The sequence below is a fragment of the Vidua macroura genome, chromosome 3 (assembly GCF_024509145.1).
Source record: "Vidua macroura isolate BioBank_ID:100142 chromosome 3, ASM2450914v1, whole genome shotgun sequence".
NCBI classification, from domain to species: Eukaryota; Metazoa; Chordata; class Aves; order Passeriformes; family Viduidae; genus Vidua; species Vidua macroura.
In genome coordinates, this window is record NC_071573.1 from 70419449 (window position 1) to 70432434 (window position 12986).

General features: G+C 41.1%; 1 protein-coding gene across 1 annotated transcript in view; it reads right to left on the reverse strand.

The window, feature by feature from the left end:
- The window catches only part of AFG1L (AFG1 like ATPase), a 64721-nt gene extending 57256 nt beyond the window's left edge, over nucleotides 1–7465 (reverse strand). The window contains exons 1-2 of the mRNA XM_053974088.1: nucleotides 7366–7465; nucleotides 638–861 (exon numbers count right to left, since the gene is read on the reverse strand). Of these exons, the coding sequence (XP_053830063.1) occupies nucleotides 638–861; nucleotides 7366–7453 (312 nt within the window). The 5' untranslated portion in view covers nucleotides 7454–7465. The remainder of the gene's footprint in view (nucleotides 1–637; nucleotides 862–7365) is intronic.
- Between the last annotated feature and the right edge of the window lie 5521 nt (nucleotides 7466–12986).

Here is a 12986-nt window from a genome sequence, read left to right on the forward strand (position 1 = left end):
AGGGAAAAGTTACAGAGATGCAACAGCTGGCTAACAGCACTATAATTGTTAAGGCAATGTGCAATAGGGGTATGTCTAAACTTTTGGAAAACTCTTTGAAAACAAACTGTGACACCCCCAAAAACACAAGGGTGCAGATTATACTAAGGCCTTCTTGCCTTACCTCACCTGGAAACTAGCAACATGGAGAAGAATTGTTTTTAAAAGTTATGTCTGATACATATTATAATGTGGAATTATTTGTGGAATATCTGTTAGAACACAAAACATCAGTGTTCAGTTTATGTAATCGAAACACACAAGTATAATACCAGTGCTTGAGAATTAAAACCTGGTTTATGCCCCTCTATCCTATAGCCAAATGACGTTTTTGGAAAAGTAGGCAACGGACATAACTAAAGCCACATTAGATTTTCTTACAGAATTATTTCAGTAATATCTAATTTGGCTATTTCTGGAGTGCCACTGGATTTTACAAACCAAAAGAGAGAGATTGAAACATGAAGAATGATCTATCTGGAAAGATGCATTTGCAAAAGTAAGATTTGTGCTCTTGACAGAAATTTATGCATTTTAAGCACATTCTTACGAGCAAATATAAATGCAAAAAATATTTTTTTATTATTATAAACCTCACCTTTGAAAGAACATTTTTCGAATCAATGCTGTAGCCTTTAAGACTCTCATGCAATTTCTGCAGGTGCTGGACAACTCTTCTTTGTTGCTCGTCATTCTTCAGCTCTTCCTGCTTAATCAAAAAGTCATAATGTTCTAAAGGTCCATTGCAAACCAGTAAGGCTCTGGCGTGAGCATCTCTAGGAGTACCAGGGCCTGTCTTCTCATCTGCCTGAGCTGCATAGGCTGTAAAAATAAAAGTAGCCAATTAATGGAGAAGTTCTTAAAAGCATCTCCTTATAAACAACACATATTCCTTACAGTTTACACAAAGACATATATACACGACAACAACTTACCTACATAACCCCTGGTTACCCCTTCATTTTTTCATTAACTCAATTTCTAACTTTATTCTAATAGTATGTTTTAACATTCCTTTATTTTATTAACAAGTACACATTCTAAGAAGTCCAGCTAGAGAGTTGGTAAGATTTAGCTGAGCTGTTGCAAGGGAAGTTTTGACCCTTTTTTTTTTCCAAATTGGGGTAAAACCATTTAAAATTTCCAAAGTACATTTCTCTAAATAGATAATCCTTTAAAACTTCAGAAAATACTCAGAAGTCAACAAACAAGAGACCAAATCAGGAATTCTGTAAGGATGTTGAAACAACCTGTCAAACACCACACTAAGCAAGGCAGCAGCTGTGAAGCCCTGCAATGCCACAGCTTGATCTGCTGGCATTATCTTCTACCTACAAGAGACAGGGACAAGCCCAGGTAGGAATACTGTCAGAAAAAAGACATTAAAAAAAAACCCAAAAAAACTCAGAATTGCTAGACATAAGACATAACTAGGAAAAGAAAGAATGCACAGGATTACAAAGAAGGCTTGCCAAATCATTAATATCAGAAACAATGGCATACACTGGAAAGCTGTTAAATATCTTCTTTGTTTCCAGTGTTATTTAACAGGTTAAGTATAATAAAGAAAAACAGGATTTCTTAATGGGTAAAGGAAAAGCATGTTAACTGCAGTAGCACCACTTTTGTCACATAGCATTGCCATCTATAAAGTAGGAAAGAAAGTTGCAAGTGAAAGCACTTTTAAGCAGGTACGAAACAGCTGGAAAAAGGATATGTAATAAATAATTACTACAGTTAAACTAGGTGTATATCTGCAACAGAGTTTCATAGAGGGCTCAGGATCTCATCTTGGTGCAACCCTGAATCTCCATCCATGCCATATATGTATGGCAAAATAAAGTAAACAGACTGGGAATGCAAATAACAGAAAATCAGGAGAGGGCTGCAGACACTCTGGAAGGCAAGTAAATTCTGGCAAACTAGACAAATAATCTAATAAAATTAGGATGTAATTCAACAGGGACACAGCATGTTATTTAGAGGACATAACTAACTCAGGAGATGGGGAATGACCAGCTGAAGAGTACCTCTGAGAAAAAGGATCCAACAGCTACACTGGATCACAAAATGCCAGTGAGACAATATCATAACACTATCAAAGGAAAAATAAGCTAAAATAAAAAACCACAAGTACTCCAATATAGATACACATGGGGTAAAAAAAAATCCTGTTCTATTCAATGCTGGTATAGTCTCCCCTGGAAGACACACTTCAATTTTCACACCATATGTTATGGGAAGTATGAACCAAATAAGAGAATAAATGGAGATTTAAAGGACTATTTTTTAAAATATGAGTCACAATCCACAAAGATGCCACAAAAAGCAAATAAAGAGTTTTAAATAGTTATAAGAAAGATAGAATATTAGAAAACAATAAAACTGAACTAGTAGATCGAATTACATTTGAATTACATTACTTATGTAATGCACTTATGCAAGTAACAGTTTCTCCATAAAAAGACAGTCACTGTTTATATCTGCAGCCATTGCACCAAATTCTCTTGTTCCTGGAGGAACTGAGTTGCTGCTTTGAATTGAGAGTAATTACCTCATCCCTATCCAAAGAGAGCATATAAAGAAAGTTGAGTTCAAAATCTGCTACTGCAAAAATGTGAGTAAAACCTGTAGAGAAGAAAAACATATAGCTGTCTCCAGATACATACAGGGTACTGAGAAAATGAAAGAAAATTGTATTTATACAGATAACTTGATAATTGTAATTAAGGTAGTGAAATAGATTAATAGTCTAGAAGCAATAAAACTTCCAACAATTTGGGGTGAATTTTAAAAATAAGTTTGATGAAAATCTGTCAGGAAGAGGTCAGCAAAACCTGACCTGCCTCTGAAGGAAAGGGGAAAAGGCTGAATTATAGAATGGCTTGGGTTGGAATAGAGCTGAAGTATCATCTAGATCCAACACTCCTGCCCTGGGCAGGGACACCTTCCACTAGACCAGGTTGCTCAGATGATCTCTGAAAACTTTTTCATCTTGTTTTCTACTATTCCACTCCCCAAAAAAGTCAACCTCAGTCCTGTGATCCATACCTCTGAACTATCTGTGCCTTTGCTATATGCAGAAGTTGATGGGCCCAAGAGCTCCAGTGTGCCCCCTTATACCCATAAATTCTTAAGTTCCTACTGCTTACCACAGGATCAAAGAAAAAAAAAAAAAAAAAGAGCTGATTTAAGGGTAAGAAATGGTTTGTGGCTCATGACCTTCCTGGCCATGGACAAAGCACACCAGGAGGACTGCTCAGAAGCATGGGGTTTGTCTCAGATTACATGTTCTCACAGCTAACCATCCTGGGAGCGGGAGAAAATATTCTGTCATTAACATGTGACAGAGGTGGAGACTATGCCCAAATGGCCATAGAGGGTGTCCTGGCACAAATCACTCACTGTTCTCCTAATAAATATTGAACATTGGGATTTAAATATCATGGGAGTACACTATAGTATACTACCAGGAGACACCCAGTAACTGGTTAAGTGATAAACTCACACCTGTAGCTGCAAAAAAAAGGCAGATGCTACTGAAGAGCATGTGGAGTTTTTAGAGATAAGTCAACAGAAGGTAGCTGTACAAGTGATACAATATTCTAAGAGACAGAAAAAAATGTGTACCTTCCATTCTAACCTGCATTTTGTGGAACAGAATGCAAAATCTATCACTCAACTATAGGAATCACCTATGATTCAGTGTACTAACAGCCCTCAGTAGTCCTACAGCCCTCTTCTCCACATTGAAAAATACAGGTTTTCATTTTCCTTACTGTTTCATTATCTACTCTTTGTATTACAGAAACTGTAACTCAATTATTTATTATTTTCCCTTCTGAAATCCTCAAGTGTCACACACAGATAAAGCATACTCCACACCTATGTAGTTTTCTGGATACAACTATAGAAAAGCACAACATCAATTCACTGTTCACATAGTTTTACACAGAACAGTGTAAAACTAGAGATGGTTATCCATAACCTACCTTTCCCACCTTCAGGCTGCAAGACAGTGTTGGATGTTATCTCATTTAACCTGACATTCCCTGCTTCTTTAGATTTGACACCAAGCTGCAACTTTTTTTCCTAAATTCCTGTTCCCAAAACATACATATGACAGTATAACTTCACTTTATTTCATACTATATAATTAAGTCTTTGCATTTGCCTTTCTGCTTACACATACAAGGATCACAGACACAGCTGCAATGAAGACCTACAGTGATACATCCAAAAAAAGAAAGAAATCAGAGGGGAAAATCTCACCAAGGCAAATAAAACTTATTTTAAAAAATGCCAATCTGGAATTATAAGAAAATTTCTTTCAAGTGGGGAACTTAAGACATATTTGGTAAACGGACATTAATTTACCACTGCAAAGATAATTAATGCCTACATAAAAATTATAAAAAGTGTTCTTAACTCCAGGGACTTTCTGCTCTGGAAAAAAACAGCAAATTGGAAAACTGATCAGTGTGTGGTTGAGTTTTTCTACTGCTACTTAGAACTAATGTCTGAGATGACACAGAAAAAGGCATACGAGTTTCAGTGACACAGCTTATGAAAGCAACAGTCACTTCTGAGGCAGGCAATAGAGTTATTTATGCATTAAGACAAATTGAAATGGAGGTTAAGTTGTGGCATACCAAAAACTGATCCTGACAACGGCCAAGGGGTTGAGAGCACAGAAAGGTAACCAAGCTACAAGGTAGAGAATTAACACTTCCCCCTTCCTTTTTTGCTGTAAGGGCTAATTACTGTTTGTCTTAAAAATAGAGAACATTTCCAATGGTGAAGAAATGCAGAACCGCAAAGAGTAGTGAGAACTGCATCTAAACCAAACTCATGTAGGTTACAACTGCACCAAAGTTAAGTACTCCAAAATCACCCACGTGCCACCTTTGCTGACAGTCACGATCAAGAAGCTGAAATAGCTTCTACTAAATCGGTGTCAGTGCAAGGTACAAGGATCACATCGGTTTCATTACTGCTCTGCCAGCACAATCTGCCTTGAGAGCTTTTCACAAACCCTGGAATTCGTGTGGAGAGAGGGGAAAAAAAAAAAAAAAGTAATAGAAACCAACTTTTAAAAACTGTCATGCTTTCAGTAATCCAAGCTGAAGTTCAGAATATCAGTTTGGGTCACAATGAAGCCAAACTGCTTCAAACCTTGAAGCTCTTAGTGTAAAGCTGATAAAACCACCTATGAAGCACAACTGCCACAACAGAAAAAGAGGACTTGGAAGTCAGAGGGCACTTTCATCAACGGGCAGATGGTGGTATCAGAGACCTAAACTCAAGATCAAGCTGGTAACAGAACTGCTGCAAAATGTTTCCTTCTTAGATGACACCACAGTGACGAGGAAGGGCAATGGTACAGTCTTGTAGCTCCAAAGGTTATTTTCCTGCATGAAAATGGGAGCAAAGGTAGCAAATGATCAGAAAGAATTTTATTTCACGCTAGTACCTGTAAACAATAATAATGTTCTTTTGTCTCATCTTTTATTAAATATATATGCAAGTTTCGCAGAATCAGTCTCAAACAGGTAAATTGCCCCATGATGTACAAGGATTTGGATAAATTAAACACATGTGTTAAAGTTAAGCACAAAGACTTGTCATGTAAGCTTCTTGGAAAAGAGATCATGTGCTAGGTATAAAGCTAAAAATACATTTATAGTCCTATAATACACAAATGCTCCTTTCAAAATATTGCACTATGATTAATAACAAGAATGTAAGAGGAGGTGATCTGAAAAAATTATTTACTTTCCAGTGCTTAACAGAAAGCTTAAAAAATCTAAATCCAACCCTATTGGGGGGGGAGCATACACACTAAGTTATTTACATGAATTGAAGCTGTTAGGCCAATATCATGTAAAATTCATAAAAGCCCCTAACTTGCTGAAATTAGTAGTTCGAATGAGAAGAAGCAGCTTGCAACTAAGACATATTGACAATGATTTGCATTTTTGTCTCATTACATGACCTTCGATAAATCACTGAAGGCCATTCATTTGGGCAGCATACGACACATGAACTGGAACTAGAATTCTACTTTTTGCATATGCGCCTGATACATTATTCTGCTAGAAGATTATTTGTATTTTTTCCATGCACATCCCATTACACAACCTGACCTATAGATGAAAGTAGGGAGACAAGAGAAGCACACCAGTGAAACTGGAACTTTACACAGATAATACTTGTCGTGTCTTCCCTTAATTAAGGAAAAGGTACACAACTGTGGAAAGCAAATCATAAAACCAAAGAAAATACTAGAAACCAGCGATCATAAAACCAAGACTTTAAATCAATTCCATGATGGCAGCCCATCCCTGCAGTCTGATGTCCTGAAACAACATATACAAGGACTACCTTTTCTTTAACATAGAAGCTGACAAACTGCCTAAAGCCACTAGATTTGCTCAGACAACTTTTTCTAAATGCTAATATGTTGGTTATAAAAAACAACCTACATAGAGTCCAAGTGTTAGACCAATATAAAATAAAACACATGCAACTACAGTACTACCCGCAGTGCTTGCCTATTTTTCTTAGGATGTATAAATATTCTACAATCACAACATAATGTGTGGATGTGAACATTTATCAGTCCTGGGACCCACCAGTCACCAGCTGAATTCTCACACCTTGGCCAGACTGGAGCTCTCACTAAAGAAAAAGGATCTCTGCTCCTAACCTAAGCCTCAAGTTAACAAAACTCCATAAATTTTTGCACGGAAGAGACTTTCAAAGCAAGGCTGTGAAGACAGAGCACAGCTGTCGTTTGTTATACACCGGAGGGTCCTTGACAGAGAGCAGTCCCTGAGACACCCCAAGGCCCGGCCAAAGCGCTGGCAGCCACCGGCGCACTCGCCGAGCGCCCGGTGCAGCCGCAAGGCTTTAACCAGGCAGCGCACCGAGGCCCTGTTTCCCAGGGGAAAGCGGCATCACCAACTCGGGAAGCCACGGGGCCCCTTCGCGGGTCACCCGGTGACCGGAGCCGACTCTCGGTGCCACCCCGGCAGGCAGGTTCCTTCCGGGGCTGGGTCGCGGAAAAGGCCAGGCCGGGAATGCCAGGACACCGGCAGGTCATGGCAGAGCGGCGAGGCGTGTGCGTGTCCCGGCGGCGGCCGCGTGCCCCGCCCGGCACGGCCACCCACCTTCCCTCCGCCGGGGACAGACCCGCGGCACGACGGGGAGGGAAGGCACGCACCGGCTCCTGCGACCGCTCCTCAGTGCCGCTCCTGCTGCCCCGGCAGCCTGGCGCCCGCCGGGGCCTGGCGAGCCCCGGAGGGCCGCGGCGGCGGCACTGACCTCTGTGCGGCGGGAGCAGGCGGCCGCGGCACCCCAGAGCCCGCAGCAGGCAGCGCGCAGTAGCCAAGGGCGACACAAGGGCTGCCATCTTCCCGGCGCAGCGGCGGCGGCGAGGGCGCGGGGCGTGCTGGGAAATGGAGTCCCGCGGGGCTGTGGGGGAGTCCGTGCGCGGCCCGTGCAGGGCGAACCGCTCCCGTCTGGGTCACGCTATCACAGGGTCGATTAGATTGTAAAACCCTCAGAGATCATCGAGTCCAACCTACGACCTAGCACCACAATGTCGACTAGACCATGGCACTAAGTGCCATGTCCAGTCTTTCTTAAAAATCTCCAGGGACGGTGACTCCACCACCACCCCGGGCAGCACATTTCAATATCGAATCACCCTTTCGATGGAGAAATTCCTCCTTATGTCCAACCTAAACCTCTCCTGGTGCAGCTTGAGGCTCTGTCTTCTCATCCTGGTTGCCTGGGAGAAGAGGCCAAACCTCACCTGGCTAAAAACTCCTTTCAAGCAGTTATAGAGAGCAATAAGGTCAGCCCTGAGCCTCTTTTTCTCCAGGCTAAACACCCCCAGCTCCCTCAGCTGCTCCTCACAGGACTTGTGCTCCAGACCCTAAAACAGCTTCATTGCCCTTCTCTGGACTCACTCCAGCCCCTCAATGTCCTTCTTGTACTGAGGGGCCCAGACTGGACACAGCACTCAAGGTGAGGCCTCAGCAGTGCGGGTGCAGGGGGACAATTGCTGCCCTGGTCCTGCTGGCCACACTACTGCTGATACAGGCCAGCATGCCAGTGTCCTTCTTGGCCATCTGGGCACACACTGGCTCATGTTGAGCCACTGTCAACCAGCACCCCCAGGTCCTTTGCAGGTCCCTGGCTCCTTCCCCCTCTTTTCCCCCCAAAATGTGCCGCAAGCAATGTGGGAGCCCCCGAGGAGCCCACCTGCCTGGCTGCCTCAGGGCCGCACTCCCTACACAGACATTTCAGCCACTTGGTACAAATCCACTTTCCAAACCCACCTGGAGCCCCACACAACACCTTACAGCCCTACCCATGCACTCCAGTTTCCTCGTCCACCTCAATACAAGGAAGAGCTTCTTTACACTGAGGGTGGCAGAGCATTGGAACAAGCTCCCCAGCAAGGTCACGGGCTCTCCCTCTCTGGAGACATTCAAACCCACCTGGACACATTCCTGTGTCACCTGCTCTAGGTGACCTTGCCATGGACTAGATGATCTCCAGAGACCCCTTCCAACCCTAACTATTCTGTGAGTCTGTAATTTGTATTGTGCTGCATCAGGCCTGTACTGGGTGCCACAGCTGTCATCATGGAGTTTTTGCAACTGAATTTGCATTTGTTGATAATTTCTGTCTTGTGCTATTTACTTTTATCTCTAAAAACATGGACCATACAATACTAAAGATAGATATTCATAAAATATTAAGGACAAATACCCCCGGCCAGAGTTACAACCTATCTGCACATCAGCAGTATCAGTTTTACATCTATCGGTATAATTTTTATGCCTATGAATGTGTATTTAAAATGCAACAACAAAATACGTTAACATAAAAACAGATTTCTCTGGAGATAATTCAAACTCTAGAGGCTGATTTAGTCTCAGTGTCTACTTAGCATACAGTAAACCTTGTCTTTGGTATCAGTTCAAATACCCACGTGGGATTTCTCAGAACTCCTTGGGAGAACGCTGACCACCTTCCTCATTTGGTAGGCACCTGACTGCCTTAGCCAAGCACTTCCCCTGCAACTACAAAGTTCTTTTGACAGAAAGGCACAATGAAAAAAGCCTGCACTCCAAGGGAAGGGCACTGGTACTCAGCAATCACTAATCATAGCACTCGCTCATTGGCCAGCCTGTCATTCCTGACAGAAATGCACCCAAAGGCCAGGATGGGGCTTCAGGAGATGTTGCCTGCAGAGTGCATTGTGCAAGAAATAGTTTACAAAGTGTCTGTTCCTGGTAAAAGCACCAAGGAAGAGTTCAAGCTAACTTTTGGTTTTGCAACATTCCTGTATGTCATTCTAGCATTTCATTTCTGTGCAACATGAGAAAGTGAGCAAGTAGTTTTCATAGAATATCAATTAACTTTTTTTTTACAAAAGTATTGAAAAATGTTGCTTTAGGGCACTATAGAACAGCTTGCAAACAAAAGTTGATTATATCCTGAATAGTATTGCTAATTCTGAAAATAATGTTTATGATCTTGAAAATATTAGCAGTGATTGAAGTTACACTCTAACATGTTCAGCTGTTTAAAATACATAGTTGCTCCAGACACATCTTCAGCGCTATATACCTAATTAAGTAGTGAATTAAAGTGCCTATTTATCACATCCTAAAAGAGCTGTTTTCAGTGCATTTTCTTTCATCTTTCCTCTATTGGGCATTTATTGGTTTTGACTCATTCCAGCATATTATAGCTATCAACACCTGTGCCCATTTAGGAATGAATTCCAGTACAAATCATAGTGAATTGAATAGACATCTCAAAGATGCATCACAATTGTTGCAATATATTTAGAAACTCAAACAAGGAAACAAACAAATTCTGTAAAAGTGATTTAAATAACAAATAAGTTATCTTTATAAACAGCTTATCTCCTTGAGAACAAAGAATAAACAAGGCAACAAGAGCTGGGTTTTCTTCCATTATTAACTCAGATCACAATATGAATGGGTGAAATGTCAAGAATAATTGGAGAAAATGACAGTATAATCTTCAGCAAAAACATCTGATTTATTTAAATTGTCACTGTTTTTTTCTTAACCTTGCTATGCAAGGCAGCATAGAAAAACTTCTCATTTGGATCTAATTGGACATCTTCTACTTAAATGAATAAACCCTCTGCAATGCTATGAACCTCTATACACTGGCCAACTGAAATGCCACCATGCACTGGACTGCACATCACAGGAACTCACTGTCCTTTGGCTGTAAGCACTTGGCAAAAGCAAGTTTTGGTCTTAACCTAAACAAACAGAACTTTCAAGTATATTTCTGTTGATTACCATGGTTTATGTCCTGTAACAGGTACAGATCCATCCTGTGGTACTTTTGTACCCTTCATTTCCTGTACGTGTACCCTTCATTTCCTTTGCCCACCTTCAAAAATGTGGCATTGAAACTGTGTAGAAATTAAATTGGCACTTGTTCAACCCTGCTGCATTATTACTCTGCCAGCTAGCCAAAAGTGGCCTGTAACAGGAATAAAACAGGAATAAAAATGAGGGGTAACATCAAACCACTCCAGATGTCTTCTCTGGCCTCTGATGGTATAACTGCACTGCTTTTAGAAATTTGGATGTGCTGAACCATATGGGGATGGATGTGTCCAAGAGTCTTTGGGTCTCTGCCAGAACCATTCTGAATTTTGAGGGCTGGGCTTACCTGACTGCAAGACTCCAAGATATTCCCACCATGGGAAATATCTTTGATTCCCCAACACAAAGACACTTTTGATATAGAACTGACCATTCAGCCTACTCTGCAAAAATGGATTCTGTGGATAGTTTTCATCAACACAGTTTCCATCAAAAGTCATTTTTCCTGGGATTATGTCAAGACACTTGGGGGTAGACTTGATATTAACCTCATCTATTTTGAGTCAGTCAAATATGCTGTTAAAAGTCTACATTGCTTATAAAGCCTCAGGTTAATAAAGCCGCAAAAATGTTCCCCAAATTAGAGACTTACAGCCCTTTTCACTATCTGTTTACAGTTTGCATCTCAGTCAGCTCAAACAGCTCAATGCATTAGAAATTCACTGCAGTATTTCAGCTACACAGTGTCTCTCAGAATAGGAGTTCACAGTAAATGGATGTATATATAGATGTAGATATTACAAATTATCTTTAGAAGCTTAATATTATTATCTTGCAGGCAGGAGCACAATGCAGACATTCAAACATCGTGTTTCAAAGCACTGGCAGCTACTGCTGGGATCAGGAAGTCATTTTTCCACATAAGGCATTTCACAATTAGTTCAATGCCTTGTGGGTTTTGCCTTATCCTGAGTCAGCATTCCCCACAAGTTATTACAAAATATGCCTGTGCTGTCTAAAATGTGCTAACCTGGACACTTGTCAGAAAGGCTGGAGAGTCTTAACTGGATAATGGAGAGACCTGGTTCCCTTTCCTGTTAAATGTGACTCTTTCTTTCAAAAAACAAAGAAAGAAACAAAAAACTACCAGAGAAGTATTACCACCCAAAATTCCAGAAGTAATCATCTGTTAATATTGCTTGTATTGGTTTGTGCTGTGAAACTCTGGTATCCATTTTGCCACTTGAAGTTATGCCAGAAAATCTTTGTGTCATGGTTTACTAAACGAGGTGTAATTACAAATCATTGAGTACCTGATTGTTAAAGAATTTAGGTTCACTAGGATTTTCACTGATATGACAGAATATACTGACTTGGAAGGGACCCAGAGGATCATTGAGGGATCATTGAGTCCAGTTCTAAATGCCTGACCTAATCTTTGAACCTACAAACACAGCTGACCTCTCTCCCTTCAGATTTGAAATTTGGCCCAAAGTGCACATCAGAAACAGAATTAAAACTTTATTTTCTGAGTTTGTGTTCACCTTCATGCTGAGAAATGAACCTTTCTAGCATGAAGAAACAACTACATATAGCATAACTCTAGTCTCATGATCACAACCCTCCCCCCCCCGGAACATGATTCAAAGAAAACAAATGCATTTTCTGAGGATTGGAAGGAAACAAAGTGGCTCGAAGAACTCTGCTTTTCCCCTACCTTCATTCCTTCTCCTTGCCTCATTAGCCAGTGTGGCATCTATGCTCTCTCGTGATGTAAGGGGGGCGCTAGTCATGAAGCTGGGCGTCTTCCCCTTCGTCTCCCAGGTCAGAGGAGTTGTATTTGACTTCAGTGGGAAAAACAGAGATGGGACACCTCATCAAATCACTGCAACCACTTTATATACCCATGCTGCTGACAAGTGGGGACTAAAACAGCCACTCCCTATAGCCTCCACAAGGCTCTCCACCACCAGTCATCCCTGATAGGAAAAGCAGACAGAATAGTGGTGCTGAGGAGGTGTGCTGTGAGAAAAGCATTCAACTTAAGCTTCACTCTTAATATCTACCCAGCATGAGAACAAATTCTTTATTCATCATAGACACAGCAGCTTCCAGTACTGGACACTTTTTAGTTGCTTTGAACACATAGCAAAACCAGGCTTGGCCAGGAGAAAGACAACGTATTATAGTTAAGACAACACCAGTGCTCTGTTTCTTTTTCACGTTTGCAGTCAGATGTGGCAGCACAGGTTGTGTAACAAACAAAAGCTTTTCCAGATGCATATGTAATCTCAGTAGAATTAATGAGTTTTTCCTTGCCTTGCAGCACGACCAGTTTCATAACTAGTATAACTCAGGCAAATCTCCATTCCTGCTTTGTAAAATTATTGTCAGCCTCATTTCTGTTTATAATTAGAAAGTGAATAGTTGGCAGCTATTAGTGGAAGAAAGGAAGGTGATCTAGTACGTGGGAGAAATAACACTGAAGGACTGATGACAAGGAAATTCACAGAAAAGTTACCAAGCAAATCACCCATGGTATACTGGTTATGG